The 26,679-nt window shown below is 35.3% G+C and overlaps 3 protein-coding genes across 3 annotated transcripts in view; 2 read left to right on the top strand and 1 right to left on the bottom strand.

Moving 5' to 3' along the window:
• The first annotated feature begins 2,658 nt into the window (after positions 1-2,658).
• LOC111432742 (UPF0481 protein At3g47200-like) lies at positions 2,659-4,941 on the top strand. The gene is made up of 2 exons (XM_023069674.1): positions 2,659-3,210; positions 4,140-4,941. The coding sequence occupies exons 1-2, from the start codon at positions 2,659-2,661 to the stop codon at positions 4,791-4,793; spliced, it is 1,206 nt and encodes a 401-aa protein (XP_022925442.1). The 3' UTR covers positions 4,794-4,941.
• A 3,913-nt stretch (positions 4,942-8,854) lies between these two features.
• Positions 8,855-26,679, bottom strand: part of LOC111432767 (phosducin-like protein 3) — a 28,426-nt gene continuing 10,601 nt past the window's right edge. The window contains exon 5 of the mRNA XM_023069709.1: positions 8,855-9,073. Coding sequence (XP_022925477.1) covers positions 8,976-9,073 — 98 coding nt within the window. The 3' untranslated portion in view covers positions 8,855-8,975. The remainder of the gene's footprint in view (positions 9,074-26,679) is intronic.
• On the top strand, positions 16,064-18,238 carry LOC111432766 (UPF0481 protein At3g47200-like). Its single transcript, XM_023069707.1, has 2 exons — positions 16,064-16,585; positions 17,447-18,238. The coding sequence occupies exons 1-2, from the start codon at positions 16,067-16,069 to the stop codon at positions 18,101-18,103; spliced, it is 1,176 nt and encodes a 391-aa protein (XP_022925475.1). The 5' UTR covers positions 16,064-16,066; the 3' UTR covers positions 18,104-18,238.

Raw genomic sequence — 26,679 nt, 5'->3', positions numbered from 1 at the left:
AACCCCCCCCCCCCCTCAACAAGGTATACTATAAAGCAATGTGGGACTCCCTCCCAACAACCCTCCCCTCGAACAAGGTACACTATAGAGTCTCCCGTGAGGCCTATGGAGGCGGTCTTATAAACCCATGATCATTCCCTAAATAGTCAATGTGGGACTTCCTTCCAACAATCCTCAACAATCCTCCCCCCGAACAAAGTACACAATAGAGACTCCTCTGAGGCCTATGGAGGTTGTTGCCTCCCCTTAATCAAAGCTTAACTCCTTCTCTGGAGTCCTCGAACAAAGTACACTCTTTGCTCGACACTTTAGTCAGTTTTGACTACACCTTCGATGGTCACAACTTCTTTGTTTGACATTTGAGAACTCTATTGAAATGACTAAGTTAAGGGCATAACTTTGATACCATGTTAGGAATTACGACTCTTCATAATGGTATGATATTAAGCTGTTTTGGTTTTCCCCAAAATGTCTCATACCAATGAAGATGTATTTCTTACTTATAAACCCATGATCATCCCTAAACTAGCTAATATAGGACTCCCTCCCAACATGTTTTTCGACGGCAATCGCTCATTGATTGCTCCAATTCATGTGGGTTCCTTTTTTCTTACCCGACACATTGCGATTTTTGGTGCATTTCCCTCTCTTATTTTCTGTTCTGCCTATTCTCGCTGTCCAACTCTTCTTCGACGACAATCGCTCATTGATTGCTCTGGTTCATCTTCCCTCATAGGTCATGAGGGAAAGAAAACTTGCACAAGGAGATCGTCGTGATACCAGTGCCAAAAACGCGAACTTGCTCTCCAATGCTTCTTTGACACACATACATGCTTGAGTTTCCCATGATTTACATTTAAAACATAGCATTAACATCATTCTTTTCCTCATTTCATCTATACCATATTCCATGCATGCATTATGTATACATGGTAAACATCACGTAATTCATTACATAATCTTTACATGGCAAGACATAACATTTCTTACCTAGTATTCATTTTGGTCGTAAAATGATATAATAGATATCACATGCATACATAGCATAACATCACATTTCAATACATAAAGAACACAAGCATAGCATAAAATATTATGGTGCATGCAGGAGCCACGAGGCATGCACCATCATACATCATATAATTATCTAACTTCAACGGTAAGACTACTTACTTGGTTGGCCTTAGCCGAAGTTACTAATTACTCAGTAACTGTCTCAAAAACTATATTCCAACGCGTAGTTCTCACCTATATCAATTCATATGACATATTTAGGGCATATTAATATCTTAGTTAAACATGATGATTAATTTCAATATAAGCCGTTAAACTAGCTAAAATTGAATAAATAAGAGTCTTACTAACCTTAAATGCCTTAAATAAGACCAAAATGGCTTCATGAGGGTTGAAACCAGAAAAACGGTATAAAAATTTGTATATCGAGCCACGTAAGCCAAGAATTCAAGCCGCCAAGCCGTCAAACCGAGTCGAAGCGAGCCGCCAAGTCAAGCCAATGGAGCCACGAAGTCAATCCAAAAATAGTGCAGTTGAGGAGCTGATCACATGCTAGGCACGTGCTAAGTCGAGGAACGTGGGTCGAGCTTGGATGCGGACTGGGGCCTTATGGGCTGGGCCAACGTAAGTCTGGGGTGCGTGGATTGGGCGGACTCCTTTTTATATTTAATATATTAAAATTTATTAAAAACATACTCAAACATTAATTATATCATATATTTAAATTCCAAGTATTTAAGACTGACATATTATCTTAATAAATTTTGTTATACATTTCATTAATTTTAAAAATTAATTTAATTTTTTAACAAAATCATCAATAATTAGGAGAACGTGAAAAACTATATCTTTTTAGTTTTATATATATATATATATATTTATTTATTTATTTATTTATAAAATATAATAAAATTTTCAGGTTGAAAGTGGCTTATAATTTTATCTACTTATCTAATATTTATTCTTATTTTATCTAGCATTTTGTTTTTAAAGAATAACAAGAGGCTAAATAAATAAAAATATCTCAAAATTAGTCTAAAAAATACTTTAAAAAAAAAATGTCTAAAAAAATACGTTAGTTTTGGATGAAAACGTTAGTATTTTGATTAAAAAATACTAACGGTATTTTTTAAAACTTTTTTAAAAGTTCAATGGTATTTTTTTAAACAAGCCCGTGTTGGATGAAAGTACCACATTGACTAGTTTAGGGTTTCATTCAACATTGATTAATTTAGGGAATGATCAAAAAATACTATCTTCATTGACATACGCCTTTTTGGGAATGATCATCGGTTTATAATCAAGAAATACTATCTCCATTGGTACGAGGCCTTTTAGGGAAGCCCAACAAAGCAAAGCCACGAGAACTTATGCTCAAAATAGACAATATCATACCATTGTGGACAGTCGTTCGGTTTTCATCTAAAACTAAACCTTTTTTTTTTAAAAAAAATTGAAGTTTAAAAATTATGATTATTTTTTCAACCCTATTTTTATTAATTCTAAGGAATGAGAATAATTAAAGTGAGTAAGCAAAGGAAAAAGAGAAATGTGGGAATTTCAATGAGACACATTCTTGGGTGTCAAGCAAACAAAACTAAGGGTCATTTATATATACACAATAGAGGGTAGGTCTTAAGAGTAATGGAGCTGTCACGGCTACATAACAAGGATGCATTGGTCGAGATTATTACCCAAAATCTAAATTCCCATTTGGAAAATCTTCCCGATGATCTTGAAAGGAAAGACAATGGAGCTTCAATCTATAGAATACCGGACCATATAAAGAAGGTTCATCCAAAGGCATTCAAGCCGAAGCGGGTATCGTTCGGGCCATACCACCACGGGGAACTGCATTTGTCTCCCATGGAAAAGATGAAACATTTGGCACTTCGCTACTTCGAAAGGCGCTGCGGGTTGTGTGTTGAAGACATCGTGAATGAGCTGTGGGACATGTTGGAAGATCTGCAGAGATCATATGATAAACTTGATGATGAATGGAAAAAGAAACCAACCAAGTTTTTGGAGGTTATGATCTTGGATGGTTGTTTAATGATGCAAGTCTTGTTGGAGGATACCGATGTATCGAAATTTACTACTACGGATGTACTACGAGATATGTTGCTGCTCGAGAATCAGCTGCCCATGAAGCTTCTTGACAAGCTTTATTTGATGTCAATGCCGGAGCATAACAAAGCATGTCTATTTCTACTTTTACTTTCTAGTAGTAATAGCTCAAGTCCACCGCTAGCAGATATTGTTCTCTTTAGGCTTTTCCTTTATTGAAGATTGTTGGGAGGGAGTCCTCCGTTGCTGGGAGGTGGGAGGGAGTTCTACTTTGGCTAATTTAGGATGAGCGTAGGTTTATAAGTAAGGACTACATCTCTATTAGTATGAGGTTTTTTGTGGAAACCAAAAGCAAAGCCATGAGAGTGAGTTGTGGTTCCTAACACCCTTTTGAGCTTCCTCTCGTCTGCTAGGGAGCGATTTCCAGTTGGAAAGGAGAACGAAGCATTCTTTATAAGGGTGTGAATACCTCTCCCTTTATAAGCGTGTGGAAACCATGAATGGAAGCTAGAAAGGGAAAGCCCAGAAAACAATGCTAGGGGTGGACTTGGCCCAAAGAGGACAATATCGGCTAGCGGTGAACTTGGGCTTTTAAACTAATAAGGCTGTAGAAACCTCTCCCTAGCCGACACTCTAGCCGTGGACTTGGGCCCTTACACTAATAAGGGTGTAAAAACTTATCCCTAGCATAAAGATACGAAAGAATCAAAATCCAAAAAATCTTCTTTGTAGTTATAATGTCCAAATACCAAGTCGGCTCATTCGTATTTATATTGATCATTAGGGGCCTCTTGAATCTTCTATTTAACTACTTTTTTTTCTTTGATTTTTGTATAATGCTACTTTTCTCTTGTTTTCTTTATTATTGATAGGAATTTTGTTGTCGTGTTTTAAAAATCTTGAGGAAAATCTCGATGGGGAAAGCCTAAAGAAAAAAAATATGTACTAACTGTGGGCTTAGGCCGTTACATTAGGACTATTTTATTTACCATCTTATTGCTTCTAACTAATATAATTATGTTTGATCATTTGAAACACGGGTTGTGATGCATGCACAGAAGGTCAAATCGCTTGTTTGGGAGTTCAGGAACTTACCCACGGAGGTAAAGAAGACGTTATTGGAGAGAGACTACTTGCACCTTCTAGATATGTATAGGGCAGAATTGGTTTTCTACAAGGGGAACGAATGGAAACCACTTCAACGAAGCCACTTGGGAATGGGTCATGAGATTCAACTAGCCACACGCTTCCATAAAGCTGGGATCAAGTTCAAGAAAGGGTGTAACCTTATGGACGTGTATTTTGATCGAAAACGAGGTGTGTTAAGCCTCCCGTTCATCGAAATGAATGCTCATATTGATTCGGGATTAGTGAACGCGATGGCATTTGAGAAACTTTATGGGATTGATAACATAGTAGACTCTTTCGTAATCTTGATGGGTAATTTAATGGAGAAAGATGAGGTAGATTCATTCAATCAGCTAGCCAAAGGTGAGGTTTTGGGCATGTGGGGCCACTACAATTACGTCTACAATTCAGTGAATGAGCATTGTAAAAGACCATGGAGAATATGGTGGACGACTCTCAAAGATGTCAACTTTCAAAGTCCCTGGACGATTATCTCTACTCTTTCTGCTTTGATCGGTTTTGCGTTCCTTATTATCCAAACCGTATATGGAGTGTATGGCTACTACATGCCACGTCGATCTTGATCCAACACCACTCATATGCTTTGGTTTCAATCATGTTTTAGTTATTTTGTTTTCTTATCGTATTATTTGTGTGTGTGGAGATATCCTATCTCTAACATTATCTCTTCACAATCTCGAGCTTCAAAAATTTCTCTTCTAAGCTCCAAAGTCGTCTCCAAAATTTTCCAATTCATCTTTATTGTACGTGCATAGAAAATCTTCCAAAATTGCATTCCAAAACAAGATATATGTGTAGGAAAAAAATGTGTGATAGAATTTGCCATCATCATGAAATTCATGTTAAAGGGTTACTTATAGATATATGTATAGGTACATATATATACATGAAGGTTTATTAGTTCATATTTAATTAACGGCATGGTTTTGGTTTATACATGAATCATACTTAATTAAGCGCATGACTTTTGGATCAGGAATGATAGGGAAATGAAATTACTTATTATACATATGTTGGCATTGGTGGAAAAGGTAGAAAAACAATTTAGCATCATTTCTAGTAATGCAAAGTTCTCTTCTCCTAAAGTTCTACCAAATTTCTCTGTTGTCACCAACAAATGGTATCAAAGTGATCTTGCAACAACAAGAATGACAGTAGAAATACAAGTTGATAACTTTGTTCAACCTGTCATCCCAAGATTTTATAGTCACTGTGATCATTGGGCAATGTTGATGAAAAATTTCTTTAGATCAAAGAAGTTCTTTGATATGGTGGAGACGAGTTATGAAGAGACAAGTGAAGGCGAGCTACTCTCAGCTGTTCAACAGCAACAGTTGGCAACATCAAAGTTGAAGAACCTGACAGTTGAGAACTCTTTATTCCAGTCCATTGATCAAAATATCTTGGAAACAATGCTTTAGAAGAAGATGTCCAATGAGATTTGGGATTCAATGAAGAGAAAGTATCAAGTATCAAGTGTCAACGACTTCAAACAATTAGAAGAGACTTTGAAATTCTCCAAATGTAAAAGGGAGAATCAGTGAATGATTTTGTTGGCAAGGTTATGAGTCTTGCAAATTAAATGAGGACGCATGGTGATTCAATCACTGATGTTGCAGTTGTAGAAAATATTTTGCGATCTCTAACTTCAAAGTTTTATTCTATTGTATGTTCTATTGAAGAAGCAAATAATGTTGAGGAGATGCAAATTGATGAACTTCAAAGCTTTTTGCTAGTGCATGAGCATAAGCTCAAGCGCACGAGTGCAATATAGGAAATGACAGCCTTAAAGATATTCACACCAGGTGAACTTCAAGCTTCAAAAGTAGAGGGCAAGGAACAAGCAAAGGTCGTGGAAGAAGCGGTTGAGAAAGAAGTAGAGATGTTGGCAGGTGATCAGATCTAATCAGAGGCGATTATGACAACAAAGGCAAAGGACATTTTGACGAGTCTAAGGTGGAATGTTATAGATGTGGACGTCTTGGACATTCCAAAATGAATGCTATACAAGGCTGAAAAAGGAAAAAGGAGAACAATTCAAGTTTGTGCAGAAAAGAGAAGAAGAAACGTTGTTGATGTCATTCCATACAATGAAGGTTGCAGATCAAAGCCTAGAGCTCTGGTATCAATTGTAATGACCTTAGATTTTTATTGACCTAAAGTCGCTCCCGTATACATAATCTAACTATTTTATGCGAAAATAATCATTCGAAACATAATAATAAAACATTTTCATGGACTTACATATTTAATAAAAGGTTTTTAAAACAAATCAACGGAAAATTAAAATAAATGTGAGTAAAAATAAAACAGAAATACCCTATACTAACCTATAGTCTACAAAATTAAATACAACTACCCTATGTATGTCCCATGGTTTTTAAAGTTGTGATGCCTCCATCAATTGTGCACGGGACCCTTGCCTTTACCTGCAAAAAAATAAAAATACAAAAAATAAAAATAGCACGTGATTTGAGTATCTAAGTCTACCTTAAGAAATACTTAATAAGTGAACCCACTATTGGAGTTAGATGCAAATACATACAATCGTGAATGAGACCTATCATTTAAATTAGTATTCTCTTAAGTGACTATCCTATGTCGGACTAGCATTCTCTGGTGCTCTTGTCGAACACCCAATAGGAATAGTGACCGTTGTAGTATTATGATAAACATAATAATCATTTTTCTTTTTGTAATGTATGTGTCTGTACCCATCGTAAACGGAGAAATTTCCCGATGCATGAGGTCCCAACATTTTTTTCATTTATTAAACCATGTATATCATTCCATTTTCCCTTCATATCATATCATTTTACAACATAGCCTTTAAAACATGTATCGGGGTTGAATATTGTATCATTCATACTATACATCTTATTATGTCATGTCATGCACATAACATGTCCTTCAACATATCATATTATATCATACACGTATCATATCATAAAGCATGTCACATGTCACATGTGTTACACCATAACATATATGATATCATTAGTACATCATATCACACCACATGTCATAACATTAACATATCATATCCTAGTCATATCATATCACAGACATATCATAGTCATATCATTTCATAAATATTTCACACATATCAAGTATATGACATGTGCAGAACCACGAAACATGTATCATCCTTCAAACATAAACTTATAAACTTATAAACATGTCGATAGTCAGACCACTTACTTGGTTGGCCTTAGCCAACGTTCTCCCTAAAATAAATGTTGAGCCTATCCTTTCAAGCACATTTCAAGTGTTGCCGAGATACCTCCTATTAGAACAATTACTCAATTTCTGTAGTAACTATAGTTTCCTAATCTAACTTAACTTAAATTGAGGAATTGAGCATTATACTGATCATAATCGCCTTAAATAAGGTTGAATTCAACTCTGGGAGGGTAAAAAATGTAGAAATCAGTATCAAATAGTCTATACCGAGCCGAATGACCAAATTTTGAGACGACAAGCCGAGTCAAGCCAAGCCGCGTTAAGCCAACTAAGCCGAAGGAATCGGTAGAAATAGGTGATGACACATGTTGCTAGGAGGGATTGACGTGCACCCGAGTTGCTAATCGGGTCGAGGCACGAGTCTCAAGTTGCTTTTCTCGAGCACGTGGATCGGTGTTACTAGGCCGTCCAAATTGTGGGCCACTCGTGATTGTTGGATCGTGTACTGTTGTAGTGTGTCTAGGCTGAGAAGTAGATTGTGGGCTTTGTGGTATGAGCGCGGCCTTAGGTGGGTTATTTTCTTGACCTAACTCGCTCTAACCTTAGAATTTTGTTTCTCTCTATTCTCCGAGACATTCTTACTCTCTCCGAACTTACTAATATGTTGAATGACGAGATGGGTGTGGAAGTTAGTTAAAAAGGGATAGGGCATGGGTTTTGTCGTGTAAAGACATTCATATTTTCACTAGTCGAAAATCATGAGACTTCTGGCTATATTAAATATTGATTTGAACCTTATAAATTAAATATATTTTTCTTTTTTTTGTATGTAACATACTTAATATATTAAATATTGATTCGAAGAACCTTTCAAATTTTTCATTCAAATAAATGGATCCTTTAGTGATATTATGAGCTAATAGGAGGACTTAACCGGAAAATTTCTTATAGACAAAAGTTCATAATTCACTCAAGATTAAGATCGAGTCACATATGATCTTTTATTAATAATTTTCTCAATTAATGAATTTATAAATAAAGATTAAATATTTTGAGGTCCAATCTTGTACAAACTCATTGTATAAAATATCTCCACTCGTATGTCCCTAAAAGAACTACTTTGAGTGGTATCAATAGACTATATAGGTTATTTCTTGAACATGATCCTAATTGCTATTCAAGATAAAATAATAATCATTAATTACAAAGGCTTTTATGACTTAAATCCCAAGAGATTCCTCATCCTCATATATGTCAATCTTCTCAAACCAAACAATTTGCAGCAAATTTCCTTCCTTGATCACATATCTAAGTAGGAATTTAATATCTACTATGCTTAGATTTGATGCAATTTGAATCCACATAGTAGCACACATCACATAACTATTCATTATATAATAAAACATTCGATAGAATGAGCAATAACCAAACACTACTTTTCAATCTCCAACTAAAACAGAGGGCGTTAGAAAAGAAGAACCGGATCGATTCAATAACTAATCACTCGAAGACCCATCGTCAATCCCATCTTCATGATCTCTCACCACTTTCTCGATTATCTTTTAGAGTACGTCTTCGAGCATGGATTTTCTCGATTCATCGTTTCCAAACTGACCATCGTTAAGCATTGGATCTGCTTGACAAAGAAGTAATGCAACACCTGAAAACCAACAACCAAGAATTACGTGATCATTTGCAAGATATTGAGCTTGCAACCCGAATATGGCTACAACTTAATACAACTTCAAATACATGGTTTCAGAAATTTATCATCTGGACATATCCTTCATAGTTGGCAGATAAAATACTTCGAGTAAACTTGACGATATTGACGGTAGCTTTTTGAAGGTTAGAAGTTAGGGAGGCATCCAATTCCAACCAGTAGAGTTAAGATGCTTGATGATGTGCGTAATATATATAGTTTAATATATGACGTACTTGATAGGCTTGATGCACTTTTTGGCGATATAATGAGTACGATGATTGCATGACGTTTGTCTTAATATGTTGATATTTTCCATATAAAGCATAGACCGACATAGGACACAACCCTAAAAGCATAAAAATGATATTAATATAAATATCAAACGAGCATGTGTTCCTTAATGTAACAAAGAGATGAGACTAAAGGGTTGTGTCATAAGAGATGATAAGATGGAATATAAATATCAAACGAGTATGATGATGAGGGTGTTCATGGGGAGCAAGACACCAAGGGGTTTCGCTGACCTCCAGACGTCGCTACAAATTAGCTTATCAGAGAAGGTCCAGGGGGTGTGCGAGCCCCATAGGGATTCACACTCGTACGTGTGGGTCGTGTGTAGGAAAGTACTACACATCTATATTAGTCCGAGACTGAAGGCCACCCTTAGAGAATAGAGATAGGTCCCAAGAGCATGATTGCATGGGTTTGCATTTGCATGACCCCTATCGAGGGTCCAGTCACTAAGTATCCTTAGAAATACTCAGGTCGTGTGCCACATCATTTTTTCAGGTAAAGGCAAGGCGCACATGTATGGGGGGTGGCGGCATCGCAGCAGAGACTGTGTCACGTGCATAGACTCGTATTTAAATTCCTAGTCTTAGGTTAGAAAAGGTTGTTTTGCATTTATCATTTTAAATTATTTTATACTTGTTTTTATTTTCTCTAAATTTCAATATTTTGTACTTAAACACGTAAAACATGAATATGTTTTCTTAAATGTTTTCAACATTTAAATTGCAGATGATATTTTCTTTTAAGAGTTAGATTCCGCATTTTAGTAGAGCATGAAACATTAATAACGACTCTGAATGAGTAAAAATTTAAGGCCGTTATAATTATTTTTTTTTATAACTCTTTTAACTTATTTTCTTTTTTTCAATTATATAATTTTATAATGTACCTATCTCAATTAATATAATCGGTGGATTTTATTTTTGACACCTACGTTGTATTAAATATTTACGATTAAAAGTTTATATAATTTTATTAATTCATTTATTTAAAGAAAATTTCTAAGATTTCACCAAACATAGAATTGCTTTACGAAAACCATCTATCATATCTCATTGATTATCTCCAAATTTCTTAATGTTACTTTCGAAAGCTCTCAAGTATTTTTGAAACGTGGTACTAATAGTAAGGGTATTTTTGAAATTTATAAAAAAAAATGTCTTAAGGGTATTAATGAAACTTTTGAAAACTCGAGCGTATTTATTAAACATTTTTTAACCTTAATTTTATAGAATTTTTTTTTTTAAAGTTTAAAATATTTGTGAAATTTTTGAAATTTTATAGATATTTTTAAGAATATTTTTGTTAATTTTATGGTATGAGAATAATTAAATTGAGAAAGCAAAGGAGAAGAGAATGAGAATAGTTAATTGAGTAAGCAAAGGAAAAGAGAAATGCTTGAATTTGAATAAGACACATTCTTGAGTGTCAAGCAAAGGAAACTAAGGGTATGTTATAAATATTAATAAAGGGTAGGTCATAAGAGTAATGGAGCTGTCACCACTGCAGAACAAGGACACGGTGGTCGAGTTACTACCCAAAATCTAAAATCCCATTTGGCAAATCTTGGAGATGATCGTGAAATGAAACCCAAAAAAACTTCCATCTGTAGAATACAAGACGGTTCGAGGGTTTCATAGGCCTCAGGGGAGGCTCTAAAGTGTACTTTGTTTGACGGGAGGATTGTTGAGGATTGTTGGGAATGAGTCCCACGTTCGCTAATTTAGGGAATGATCATGGGTTTATAAATAAGGAAATACATTTTCATTGGAATGAGGCCTTTTGAGAAATCCCAATGCAAAGCCACGAGAGCTTATGCTCAAAGTGGATCCGTGATTCCTAACACAAACCATATAAAGAAGGTTAATCCAAACCCATTCAAGCCAAAGTGAGTATCGTTCGGGCCATACCACCATGGGGAACTGCATTTGTTGCCCATGGAGAAGAAGAAACATTTAGCATGTCACGAAATTAAAAGGTGCTACGGATTGTCCATTGAAGTCATGGTGAATGAGGTGTGGGACATGTTGGAAGATCTGCCGCCCATGAAGCTTCTTAACAAGGTGTATTCTATGTTAAGGTGAGAGAATAACCATGCTCAAATTCACCTCGAAGGTAAGTTGTAAAGGTGTGGAAATCTCTCCCTAGCATGTTTTAAAAATCTTCCGGAATTGTTAGTGGAGGATGACTACTCGCACCTTCTAGATATGTATAGGGTGGGCGGAATTATTGTTTCACAAGGGGAATGAACGGAAACCACTACAAGAAAGGCACTTCACGCACTGCATGTGTATTTTCATCGAAAACAAGGTGTGTTGAGATGAATGGAAACCACTACAAGAAAGGCACTTCACGCACTGCATGTGTATTTTCATCGAAAACAAGGTGTGTTGAGACTCCCATTCACTGTCAAAATGCAATTGAGCTAATCAACTTGGCTTTGATAATCTTGGCTCCTTCAGAATGATATACAATCGGTAGAATAAAGAAAAAACCACAGCCTTTTATCTAAGAGTTTGGTTGTCGACTTGGCCGTTTTAGGACTCATCGATGTCGTTTCGGATTCTCGCAGGAAACTCGTCTTCTCTCTCGACTTTTCCTTTTTGTTTCTTCGTTGCAGGTGGTCGGAGTCGTGTGGGGTGTTGGCTGAAGGGGCAAGGGAGATGTTTGGGGATCCGTGGAGGCGTGTTGCCCGAAAACTCCAACGCATTGCCGTACTATATTTAAAAAATACCAAGTTTTGAAAGTAACACTAATGTCATTTACCTTTATAAAAAAAAAAGTAAATTTTTTTTACCATTAACAATATCTCAGTGATTATCTCCAAATTTCTTAATCTTATCTTGAAAGTTCATAAATATTTTTGAAACTTCATAATAACCATAAGGGTATTTATAAAGTTTTTAAAAAAGTTTAAATGTGTTTTTTTGCAGTTTATAAAAATGTTTAAAACCAAATTTTTTAAAAACATTTTTTTAAATTGTTTTGAAAGTTTAATGATATTTTTTCCGCTGAAACTAAACTTTTTTTCATATTTTAAGGATATTTTTTAGATTTTTTTAAAAATTTAAAATATTTCAATTTATACTTATTTTCATTAATTTTAGGGAATGAGAATAATTAAATTGAGTAAGAAAAAAAAGAGAGAGAGAAAAGGGGAATTTAAATGAGAATAATTAAATTGAGTAAGCAAAGGAAAAGTCGAAAAATTAAATGAGAATAATTAAATTGAGTAAGCAAAGGAAAAAGAGAAATGCGGGAAATTAAATGAGAATAATTAAATTGAGTAAGCAAAGCAAAAAGAGAATTGCTGGAATTTGAATGTGTGATGTCCCACCTTGCTTGGGGAGGAGAACAAACCACTATTTATAAGGGTGTGGAAACCTTTCCCTAGAAGACGCGTTTTAAAGCCTTGAGGGAAAGCCCGAAGAGGGGTGGATTGTGATGTCCCACCTTGGTTGGGGAGAAGAACAAACCACCATTTATAAGGATGTGGAAACCTTCCCCTAACATACGCATTTTAAAGCCTTGGAAAACCCGAAAGGGAAAGCCCAAACATTGGTTGGGGAGAAGTCCCCTAACATACGCGTTTTAAAGCCTTGGAAAACCCGAAAGGGAAAGCCCAAACATTGGTTGGGGAGAAGAACAACCCAAACATTAGTTGGGGAGAAGAACAAACCACCAGCCTGGGGAAACCCGAAAGGGAAGCCCAAACATTGGTTGGGGAGAAGAACAAACCACCATTTATAAGGGTGTGGAAACCTTCCCCTAGCAGATGCATCCAGCCTGGGGAAACCCGAAAGGGAAAGCCCAAACATTGGTTGGGGAGAAGAACAAACCGGGTGTGGAAACCTTCCCCTAGCAGACGCGTCCAGCCTGGGGAAACCCGAAAGGGAAAGCCCAAACATTGGTTGGGGAGAAGAACAAACCACCATTTATAAGGGTGTGGAAACCTTCCCCTAGCAGACGACGCGTTTTAAAGCCTTCAGGGGAAGCCCGAAAGGGAAAGCCCAAAGAGGACAATATCTGCTACCGGTGGAGGGAAAGCCCAAACATTGGTTGGGGAGAAGAACAAACTACCATTTATAAGGGTGTGGAAACCTTCCCTAGCATACGCGTTCTAAAACCTTCAGGGGAAGCCCGAAAGGGAAAGTCCAAAGAGGACAATATCTGCTAGCGGTGGATCTAGATTGTGATGTCTCACATTGGTTGGGGAGAAGGACAAACCACCATTTATAAGGGTGTGGAAACCTTCCCCTAACAGACGCGTTTTAAAGCCTTGAGGGGAAGCCCGAAAGAAAAAGCCCAAAAAGGATAATATCTGCTAGTGGTGGATCTGGTCGTCTCAGAATGAGACAATTCTTGGATGTCAAGCAAAAGAAACTAATTGTCGTTATAAATATTAATCAAATATAATATAGATGGTAAACTATAATTTAATACTAAATTAGTAGGTCATAGGAGTAATGGAGTGGTCACCACCACGGGATAAGGATGCAGGATCGAGATTACCCAAAATCTAAAATCCCATTTGGCAAATCTTCCCGACCATCTTGAAAGCAAAGGCAATAGAGCTTCAATCTATAGAATACTAGAGCATATAAAGAAGGTTAATCCAAACACATTCAAACCGCAGCTGATATCGTTTGGGCCATATCACCACGGGGAGTTCGCTACTTTGAAAAGCGCTGCAAAGATCGTATGATAAACTTGATGATAAATGGAAAACAAAACCAGCCAAATTTTTGGAGCTCATGATCTTGGATGGTTGTTTATTTATGCAAGTTTTGTAGAAACCTTCATCTTTATGGATGTTGTCACTCAAGGATGTAGTGCGAGATATGTTGCTACTTGAGAATCAGCTGCCCATGAAGCTTCTTGATAAGTTATGTTCCATGTTAATGCGAGAGGGAGAGCAAGAGCATAACAAAGTATGTCTTATCTCTACTTAGCTCAAGCTCATTCCTTTTTTGAGCTTTCGTGCTAGGGAGAAATTTTCTTTTTTAAAATCCTTGAGGAGAAGTTCGAGCGGGAAAGCCCAAAGGTGACAATATCTGCTCGCGGTGGACTTGAGTCGTTACACTAATTAGGATGTGGAAATCTCTCCCTAGTAAATGTGTTTAAAAAATATTGAGGAGAAGCTCGAATGGGAAACCGCAAAGAGGATAATATCTACTAGTGGTGGGCTTAAGCAGAAGATCTTTGGTTAATTAAGATTTTTGGTTAATGAGGAGATATTCAGTTGTTGTATGGATTGAAACATGAGGGGCAAAACGTGTAAATGATTAGGGCTACCAAAACTCAGGCGACTCATCGAAGTTCTCGCGAATTCTCTAACGAACTTTTTTTTTTCAACGGTTACATTACCTTGAAAATAAAAGGCAGAAAAATAGAAGAAGAAAAAGAGATGGATTTCAAAACTACTTTGATTTCTAATTAGGCGAAGGTGCTCGTGGGTGGAGTCGAGCAACATTCATTGATCTCTGATCAGCTTTGTTTATGGATTAGCTAATCGTCTTCGAGCTCCCAACTCTATGCAAATAAAAACAAAAAAAACAAAAAATACCCTTAAATTTTAGAAAGCTTCATCCATACCAATTTTTAAAAAAGTTTTAAAATATCCTTGCTATGAATACTGTGTTTAAAAATACCTATAAAATTTTAACAGTAGCATTAACCTCCTTTTACCTTTATAAAAATAAAAATAAATAAAAATAAAGAAGTTTAAAATCTTTTTACCACTAGAAGAAAACTATCTATGGATATTTTTAAAAACCATCTATGAAACGTGGTATTAATAATAAGTGTTGGATGATGAAAGTCCCACGTCGGTTAATTAGGGAATGATCATGGATTTATAAACAAAGAACACTCTTTCAATTGGTGTGACGCCTTTTGGGAAAGCTCAAAGCAAAGCCATGAGAGCATATGCTCAAAGTGGACAATATCATACTATTGTGGAAAGTCTGTTCGTCTAACATGGTATTAGAGCCATGCCTTAAACTTAGTCGTGTCAATCCTTAAAATGTCGAACTACGACTAATTTAGGGAATGATCATGGGTTTATAAACACAAAGTGGACAATATCATACCATTGGGAGGTGTTGGATGATGAAAGTCCCACATCGGCTAATTTAGGAAATGATCATGTGTTTATAAACACAAAGTAGACAATATCATATCATTGTGGAGCGTCGTGTTCGTCTAACAATAAGGATAGTTTTTAAATTTATAAAAAATGTTTCATGGGTATTAACGAAAACTCATGAAGGGTATTTTTTAAACAAAGTGTTAAACTTTATAGAGGTTTATAAACACAAAGTGGACAATATCATATCATTGTGGAGAGTCGTGTTTGTCTAACAATAAAGATATTTTTGAAATTTATAAAAAGTATTTCATGGGTATTAACGAAACTTTTGAAAACTCGTGAACGGTATTTTTTAAAGTTTAAAATATTATAGAAATTTTTGAAGATTTAAGGGTATTTGTATTGAAGTGAGTAAGCAAGAAGAGAATGAGAATAGCTCAATTGAGTGAGCAAAGGTAAAAGAGAAATGCTGGAATTTAAATGAGACACATTCTTAGATGTCAAGCAAAGGAAAGTAAGGGTCTATAAAGGGTAAGTAGTTGTCACCACTCAAGAACATGGATACAATGGTGGAAACGATTATCCAAAATCTGGAATCCCATTTGGCAAATCTTCAATCTATAGAAAGCAAAGGCATTGGAGCTTCAATCTATAGAATACCAGAGCATATAATGAATGTTAATCCAAACGCATTTAAACCGAAGCTGGTATCGTTCGGGCCATATCACCATGGGGAGCTGCATTTGATGCCCATGGAGAAGAAGAAACATGAAGCACTTTGGTACTTTAAAAAGAGCTGCAGAGGATTGACCACTGAAAAGATTGTGAGTGGGCTGTGGAACATGTTGGGAGATCTGCAAGGATCATACGATAAACTTGATGATAAATGGAAAAAAGAACCACTCAAATTTTTGGAGCTCATGATCTTGGATGGTTGTTTAATAATGCATATCTTTTTGGAAGATAAATATTTACTGAAATTTAACAATGTGGATGTACAGCGAGATATGTTGCTGCTTGAGAATCAATTGCCCATGATGCTTCTTGACAAGCTGTATTCCATCTTAAAGCCAGGAAAGAACAAAGTATGTGTATCGCCCACTTTTAGTAGATATTATCCTTCTTAAGCTTTTTTTTCTTTTAACTTTCCTATTAAGGAGAGGTTTTCAATTTGGAGAGGGAACACAACATTTTTTATAAAGGTGTGGAAACCTCTCCCTAGCAAATGCGTTTTAATAACCTTGAGGGGAGGTGCGAAAGAGAAAGCCCAACGAGAACAATATCTACTAGTGGTGGACTTGGGTCGTTACACTAACAAGGGTGTAGAAATCTCTCCCTAGCAAACATGTTTTAAAAATCTTGAAAGAAAGATCGAAAGGAAAAGTCCAAAGAGGATAATATCTGTCAGCGGTAGTGTGGAAATCTCTCCCTAGCTTACATGTTTTAAAAACCTTGAGGGTAAACCTGAAAGGGAAAGCCCAAAACGGACAATATCTGCTAGAGGTGGACTTGTATCGTTACACTAACAAGGGTGTGAAAACCTCTCCTTAGCGGACGTGTTTTAAAAACCTTGAGGGTAAGCCCGAAAGGGAAAGTCCAAAGAGGACAATATCTGCTAATGGTGAACTTGGATCGTTACACTAATAAGGGTGTGGAAACCTCTCCTTAGCAAACGTGTTTTAAAAACCTTGAGGGTAAGCCCGAAAGGGAAAGCCCAAAGAGGATAATATCTGCTAATAGTGGACTTGGATCGTTACACTAATAAGGATGTGGAAACCTCTCCCTAGCAAATGTGCTTTAAAAACCTTGAGAGTAAGCCCGAAAGGGAAAGTCTAAAGAGGATAATATCTGCTAGCGGTGGGCTTGAGCTGTTACACTAGTACTATCTTATTTACTATCTTATTACTTCTAACTAATATAATTATGTTTGATGATTTGAAACACAGTTTGTGATGCATCCACTTAATGTCAAATCGCTTGTTTGGGAATCCGATAGCGTCGGCACCGGTGCAATGGAGAAAGACTACTTGCACCTTCTGGATATGTATAGGTGGGAATTGAATATTAACGTATTGCCTAGATGGAGTAAACTTCAAGTCAGCCACTTGGGAACGAGTCATGAGATTCGGCTAGCCACTCGCTTCCATAAAGCTGGGATCAAACTTGAGAAAGGGTGGAACCTTAGGGCCGTGAGTTTTGATGAAAACAAAGGTATATTGAGCCTCCCGTTCATCGAAATGAATGCTAACATTGAATCAGGCTTATTGAACGCGATGGCATTTGAGAAGCTTTCTGGGATTGATAACATAGTAGGCTCTTTCGTCGTCTTGATGGGTAATCTACTGAAGAAAGGTGAGGTAGATTCATTCAACCAGCTGGCCAAAGGCGAGGTTTTGAGCTTTTTGGACTACTATTCCGTCTACCGTTTAGTGAATGAGCATTGTAAAAGGCCATGGAGAATATGGTGGACGACTCTCAAAGATGTCAACTTTCAAAATCCGTGGACCATTATCTCTACTCTTTCTGCTTCGATCGGTTTTGTGCTCCTTATTCTCCAAACCGTATACGGAATGTATGGCTACTACCTCCCACGTCGATCTTGATCTAACACCACTCATATGCTTTGGTTTCAACCCAGTTTTAATTATTTTGTTTTCTTATCGTATTATTTGTGTGTTTGTGTGGCAATATCCTATCTCTTACGTTATCTTCATGATCTTGAGCTTCAAAAATTTATCTTCTAAACTCCGAAGTTGTCTCCAAAACTTCCCATTTCATTATCTTTCTTGTACTTGAAAAAGCAAAAAAAAAAAAAATCTCAATCACACTATTTTTTCTTCTGTAAGTGGAGAAATAAAAACACTCTAAAACTAAAACACTCTAAAACTGAAGTAATAAAAACTCCATCAAAACTCATTATTTCTTATACAACTCTTGATTTTTCATCAATAAGACTTTTGGTCTTTCGCTTTTCCCATAGCTTTTGAATTTAAAAGTCACCGAAGAAAATAACCTTGAATGTTTATTCAACATACGTACATAAAAAATCTTCCAAAATTACATTCCAAAACAAGATATACGTACAGAGAAAAAAAAAATGTGATAGAATTTGTTGAGACATTGTCTTTAGCATGAACACTAAAAATTGAAAAAGGAGAGGCGTGTGCACTTGTTTGGGAGGTAGTTTTGTAGTGTTAGGACGCTTTATGCAACATTTCAACACTACTCGTCGTGTCTTTGGTTTGAGCATGGTAGCACCTATGCATTGTCTTTAAGAAACAAACGAAACCTTGACCTAAACCACACTCCAAAACCCACATGGCGAGAGGGAGAGAGGAACTTGGACTAGAAGTCGAGGCTCCTACTTTGCCAAGTGGGTTTTGAGGGTCAACCCGATCTAACCCCAAAACTCAATTTGAATGCTCCTAGATCTAACTCTTCATATTAATACATCATTATGATTGACCAATAATAAATCCATCATAACTTGATAGTTATTCTATTTTTGCAATTACTCATCTTTGTGTGTGGAAATTGTACCAAGACTTGTGTGACTTGATAGTCGCATCAATAGTTATGATCACGATTTATGCTCTAAAGTCCTGTAATTAATTAATTAATTTTTAAATAATAATTTTGATTATTTTATTTTAAATTTAATATTATTCACGATATGAAAAAACCAATTTTATTAGTTTGAATAACATGTGGCTGACATCAGAGAAAATCATGTTAAGTAGAAACCTGTAGGGTAACTCACTTTTATAATTGTTACAAAAATCATGTAGGGACATATGAGTGCGGGCACTATATATAGAATGAATTTGTATAAAACTAGACCAAATAATATTAAATCTCTCCTTATAAATTCATTAATTGAAAAAATTAATATTTCATAAGATGATCTTATGTGATTGGGTCTTAATCTTGAGTGAGTCATGAACTTCTGAGTAGATCAGTAGTTCCCTTACGTGTTAGAAACATCATCTTATGAATTTCGGGAACATGACCAAATACGGAGCTAGAAACATCATCTTACAAGATGGAATTCACTCATTTCTCATAACAGGAGTAGATCAGTAGTTCCCTTATGTGTTGATTTCGAGACTTGAACAATGGGGTCGCACCCTCTCATTAGCTCGAGAGTAACTTAGTTTATGGTTGGATCATAAACAAATTGCTTATTAGAGAACCATACTTAAAGGTGAAAAATAAGTAAAACATACTTTTTATCTAGTTGTAATTATGCATAACTCTTGAAAGATTGACTTTGCTACCGTATTTATAAATACAACCTATTGTACCGTGCATAAGAGCATCAATAGGTCTATAGTGGAGTACTTTACGGTTGATGAATGAAAATCTATTCAGAAATAGTTTAATTAATTTTCTATTATGGAAGTTTATAATTTATAGGTTCATAATGTTGAACACAATTGTGGGAAACACTTGCACTCTTTATTAACACAATCGAAAAGAGATTACAAGACAGTCTACAGACAGTGCTGTACTTTGTGTTTTGAATTTTTTTTAGATGAAAACATGGGTGGGTGAAGGGATATTTATTGCAGTCTCAATTTATTTCTAAAATATCAACCATTTATTCTTAAAATTCTTAAATAGTTTTCCTAAAATATTTAGTTATCTTTATTCCTAAAATATCTAAATCATTTTCATAAACTGCACATACAATTGGCTCATACGATTATTGGACTTGATCTTATTGGGCTAGTGATAATATTTTAGTACACCCATCACTAGTCCTCATTCGCTGCACCATGCTGAGCTAATAGTGAAAGCTTTCATATTTGTCAGTATTCAACCCTTTTGGTAAACAAATCTACTACTTGATCATCTGTCTTGATCTGTTACATCTTGATTTCTTCCTTCAGGACTTCCTCTCTAATGAAATGGTAGTACACCTCCCAAAGGGAATAAACTCTTCATCCACGTAGCTCAAGCATTGGGAACCATTTTGATTTTATTAAGAATTAGAAGAAAAGTAATAAATAGAACTCTACTGCAAGACTCCTTGGAGTATTCCAACCATGTAGAAGTTCTTCAACATTATACAAGATCTTCCTTACTATGTCTCGAACACAAGGTCAAGGCTTTTGGGAGACTCTTGAAAGAAAATCTGAAAGGGATTGAGGAGAGTTTCGAAAATTCTATGGAGATATAATTTCATTCTCTAGAGAAAGTGGGAGGGATTCGTATGTTTTGACTCAACCCGAAGGTCCTATTTATAGGACTCTTAGATAATCTTTGTCAAATAATATATTTGTATATTTAATATATTAGAATACAATAACTTATATTTAGATATTATAAGATATTCTATTAATTAATTTGAAACTCTTTTAAATTTTAAATATATTTTTATTTAAGCTATCAAAATTCATTAATTGACTTAAATGTTTGACAGTATCCAATACAATAAATATATATTTCTTTTTTAATATATCTAATATATTAAATATTAATTTGAACCTTTCAAATTAATATATTTTTTTCGATTTATATTTAGAACACTTCAAATTAAATATATTTTCTCTATTTATTTAATATATTAAATATTAATTTGACATTTCAAATTAAATTTATTTTCTCTTTTATATTTAATATATCTAATATATTAAATGTCAATTTGAACCCTCCCAATTTTCTTTCAAATAAATTCAACCTTTTAGCATTACTATGAGCTACCAATGAGATCTTATGAACCTACCGATTATAAGCTCCAATATATCAAATTAATTAATTAAACTCTTTAATAAATCAATTTCCATTCATTAACTATAGGTCACTCTACGGTAGACCTAGAGTTGCACTCTTATGCACTATAGGACAAGTTATGTCCATTGATATAATTATTACAAACAAGTCGATCCTTCACGAGTTGTTCATAATTACAGTTGGATCAAAAGTCCGTTTTACCCCTCTAATTACATCTTTCACCTTAAGTACCACTGAGGATCTAATGAACAATTTGTTTATGATCCATTCATAAACCAAGTCCCTCTCGGGACAATGAGAGGGTGGAGGCCCCATTGTTCAAGTCCCGAAATCAGTACTTAAGAGAATAGCTCATCTACTTCCTTGAGAAGTGAATTCCATCTCATGATACTATGTTCCCAACTCCCTATTTGGTCAAATCCCCAAAATGGTAGACATTAAATCGACTAAAGAGTCATTCTCACCCATGTAAATTAAAGGACAAGCCCTCACAGGTAGAAGTTCATAACTCATTCAGGATTAAGATCGAGTCGCATATGATCATCATGTGAAATATTAATCTTCTCAATTAACGGATTTATAAAGAGAGATTAAATATTTCTTGGTCCAGTCTTATATAAACTCATTATATAGGATACCCCCACTTACATGTCTCCACATGAACAATTTGGATCAAATCATTTGTAACGATTACAAAGTAGGTCGTATCAATAGTGTTACAAGAATAAGGCACCCAACCTTATCCATATACTATAGACTCTTTATGTTATTACTTGAACACAATCCACTTGTATGTCAACCACATATTGTTCAAGATTACATTAATAACCTTGGATTTTCATACCATGGATAACAATTAAATTACAAATAAAATAATAAAAATTATTGTTAAAAACTAAATAATTAATTACTAGGCTTTAGGGCATAAATCCCAACACCTCCACATGCATTTTTCTACACCAGATTTTCTACTAGACGAATCGCAGATTGGTTGTCGCAATGAAATGGTATTAGATAGACAATTTTCTGAGCTGCTCCAGTTACTTTATACTATGCTTTTGTAGTTGACAATGATATTGTTGGTTGTCTTTTGTTGCACCAAGCAATTGTTCCCGAACCAAACTTGTACAGATACCCAGTGGTTGATCTTTGAGTATCGTGTCTCCTACATAGTCAGCATCACAGTATCCAACTAACTTGTAGTCTTTGCTTCTTTTGTACAAAATAACATAATCGATTGTACCTTTGACATATCACCAGATCTGTCGGGCTGCATCCAAATGAGACTTCTTTGGACTTTGCATGTACCGACTCATGACTCCAGCTGCATAAGAAATATTAAGCCGAGTTAAAGTTAGGTAGATAAGAATACCTACTAGTTGCCGGTATTTCGTTTTATCATTCAACTCATTGCCTTCATGTGCACAAATCTTGGCTTTTGTCTCCATCGATGTTGAAACTTGCCTGCACTCCAACATGCTAAACTTCTTAAGCATATCTCTTGTATAATTTTGTCGACAGAGAAAGAATCCTTCATCTGTGCGATCAACTTCTAGACCCAAAAAGTGTTTAAGCTCTTCTAGCTCTTTCTTTTGAAATGGCACTACTAAATTTTCTCTTATTTGATAAATTTCTCTTTCGTCATGCCCAGTGATAATCAAATCGTCCGCATAGACCAACACAATTGTCAATTTTTCTTCTCATTCTTTGATGAATAAGCTTAAGTCTGAATGCGCAACTGAATAACCACATCAATACGTAAAGGATTTTTTAAGCTTACATACATGATTAGGATTAGTTGCACTCTCAAATTCCTTTTGTTGGTTCATATAAATCTCCTTGTCTAACTCTCTATGCAAGAAAGCATTCTTCACATCCATCTGTCATAGTTTTCAATCTTTACTTGTCGCGAATGCTAGCAGGATCCGTACGGTAGTGATCTTTGCCACTAGACTGAATGCTTCATCATAGTCTAGTCCATATTGTTGAAAAAACCCTTAAACGACGAGTCGAACCTTGTATCTCCCAATTGATCCATTTGGTCGACGCTTTATTTTGTAGACCCACTTGCAATAGATGAGTTAGACATCTCCTAGTCTTTGGCACTAGTTCCCAAGTTTGATTATGCTCCAGAGCAATAATTTCTTTCTCCATCGCTTTCTACCAAACCAAGTTTTGTGATGTTTTTCCATATGTTTTTCCATACTTCTCCTTCTATCATCATCTTGAATTCTTGAAATTTTGAGAATATGTTAGACTTTTCTTTCATAAAGAAAATCCACATATATCTTGAATAGTCGTCAATGAACGTCACCATATACCGCATTTTGCTGATCAATGCTTGTTTGACTGGACCGAACAAATTAGAGTGAATTAACTCTAATGGTTTCTTTGCTTTGAAATTTGACTCTTTGCATGGTAAATTGATAATTGATGAGATTTACCATATTGACATCTAACGCAAACAACGTATGTTTTGACTTCAAGTTGAGGTAGCCTTTGAGCACGAATTTCTCCATAATGAGCTTCAACTTGTGGTAACCAACATGTCCCAATCTTGCATGTCATAGATCTGTTGTCTCATTCTTCTGGGTCTTGTCAACATAGGTAGACTCTACATATAGCACGTAATGGACTCCACTCTTCGCACTTCCATTGTTGGCTTTCCTATTACCTTAACATTTTCATAGACATTCACATCTTCTTACCCAAATAAGTAGTTTCCTGACATTGTTAGTTGTGACACTAAAAACAAGTTCTTTATATTCGATACATGATAAACATTATGTAGTGACCTTGTACCAGATTTATTGTCAAGCATGATTGTCATATTATCGATCTGAGCAACTGACAACTGTGTGTTATTTGTTGTGCATATCATACGAATTTCTATGTACTCTTTCTTGTTTTACAATTTTCTCCGGTCGTCAGTCATGTAGTTTGAGAATCTTGAATCAATGATCGAGTCATACTCATAATCGATATGCTCTCCCACATCGCTATGAGTGCTAGCTTGTCTTCTTCTATGGCATATAGTACCTCTGCATCTCATTCTTCCTCCATCTCCATGTTGGAGGATGCCACATTGCTTTTGGCACATTTTTTATTTGACCAACAATCTCTAGACATGTGGCCCTTCTTCCCGCAATTGTAGCAAATACCTTCAAATCTCTTCCTTTGAGAGCTCTTGTTTTCGTTCTTCTGAGCTCTCCCTGGTTGTGCAGTTCCTTGGTGGTTTCTTCCTTTCTCACCATTTTTTTATCCATGTTTGGTAGACTGCTTATTATTGCTCCTACTTTAATTTGTGTAGAGTGTTTCTTCTTCACCCTTTAATGTGATGCCTCCCATTTGTTTAGACATGACTTCTTGACTGCTAACAAATTTTTGAACTCTACAAATGATGGTTGACAGGGCCATCCTTGTACAATAATAACGAAACTTCTATATTCTGGTCCCAATCCGTGGATAATGATCCTCTTCATTCGAGCTTCTCCAATGGCAGATTTCGGGTCTAGTTCAGTAATCTCCCCGCAAACCGACTTGACTTTGTGGAAGTACTAAGCAATTGTCATGTCACGTTGTGAAATTGATAACAGCTCGTTCTCTAGAAGTTGTAGTCTTGTATCGTTCTTCCTTGAGAATAGCATCACGAACGTGTCTCATGCTTCTGTCGGTGTCTTGTCATCCCAAATATGATCTAACATCTTTTCTTCGATTGTTGTTTTTTAAGGCAAACATTGTTTTACCTACTTTTACTCTATTTGCGGCCATTAGAACCCTCCTCTGACGCGTAGTTTCACTCCCACCAACAACCTTTCCAAGGTATTGTCATGGTAAATAGAACATCATGCACGTTGTCCACGTATTGTAGTTGTTGGTGTTGAGTTTCTTAATTCTTCCAACAAATTTGGAAATCACTCATCGTGTTGGTAATACCTCAGTAATATCAAATAAGCTTGCAGAATCACGGACTACTCACGATACAAAAGAAACTCACTCACTAATAATTTTAAGAAATTATTTCTAATATGGAAGATCGGACAGAGCTGCAACCACAGAGCATACTAAGAATTCTAAGAGATCAGACAACCTACATCAACCTCGCTCTGATACCAAATTGTTGAACACAATTCTTTGTAGAAAACACTCGCACTCTTTATTAACACCAATCGATAAGAGACTACAAGACACTCTATAGACACTACTTTGGATTTCTTGGGATAAAAACATGGGTCGGGTGGAGGGTATTTACAGCACAAGCTAGACAATTTATTTCTAAAATATATAGGTATTATTGGTAAAGACCTAAATCATTTTCCTAAAATATATAGGTATCTTTATTTGTAAAGACCTAAATCATTTTCCTAAAAATGCACAGTCAATTGGCTCATACGATTATTGGGTTTTACATTAATGAGCTACGGATGATATTTTAACACATAATGTCTCTTGCTAGCTCATAAAAATGTATCAAATACTATAAATATATTTTTCTTCTTTTATATTTAATATCTCGATTTGAACACTATAAATTAAATATATTTATCTCTCATACATTAAATATATTAAATATATCAAATCTTGATGTGAACATTTCAATTTCTTTTCAACTAAATTGATAAGAGCTAATAGGAGAATCTTATAGGTCTACAGATTATAAACTATACAAAATTAATTAATTAATTAATTAATATTTTTAATCCATTAATTTTCATTTATTAACTTAATGTCACTCTATTATAGGATTAGAGTTGTATTCTTATGTACTTTAGACTAAGTTGTGTCCATTAATATTACCACTACATGCAAGTTAATCTTTCACGAGTTATTTGTAGTTACAATATTGTCACAAGTTTGTTTTACCCGTGTAATTATATCTTACTTTTATCTCTAATTTTCTAATGAACCAATAATAAACTAAGTTCCCTCGGGCTAGTAAGAGGGTGGAGCCCCATTGTTAAAGTTTCGAAATCCAACACTCGAACTACTCATCTATTTTCCCTATACGAGAAGAGTGAATCATCTCATGAAATTATATTTCTAGCTCCCTATTTGGCAAAGTCCTCTTTAAGGTCCAGTCTTATACAAACTTATTATATAAGATATCTTCACCACGCGTCTTAGAGCTATTTAGATCAAATCATTTGTAACAATTATAAAGTGAGTCGTATCAATAGACTATTTAGGTTATTTCTTGAACATAATCCTCTTTACTACTCAAGAGATTCCTCGTCTTCATACACGTCAATCTTCTCAAGTATACGCATCTCTTCATAGTTTTTTTTTTTTTTTTTGTTACACTTTTATCTCCCTTATTTCAAAGTTTGCAATTTGTGGACAAACTTAAGAAAGAATGTTCCTCACGAGAAGCTTGTTTCTTTTCCTGAGATAGGCTTTTTTTTTTTTTTTTTTTTTTTTTTTTTTTTTTTTTTTTTTTTTTTTT

The sequence above is a fragment of the Cucurbita moschata genome, unplaced genomic scaffold (genome assembly GCF_002738365.1).
Source record: "Cucurbita moschata cultivar Rifu unplaced genomic scaffold, Cmos_1.0 Cmo_Scf00040, whole genome shotgun sequence".
In the NCBI taxonomy this organism is placed as follows: Eukaryota; Viridiplantae; Streptophyta; class Magnoliopsida; order Cucurbitales; family Cucurbitaceae; genus Cucurbita; species Cucurbita moschata.
Note: the sequence above shows the minus strand (reverse complement) of the source record. Positions and strands in the feature narration are given on the sequence as shown.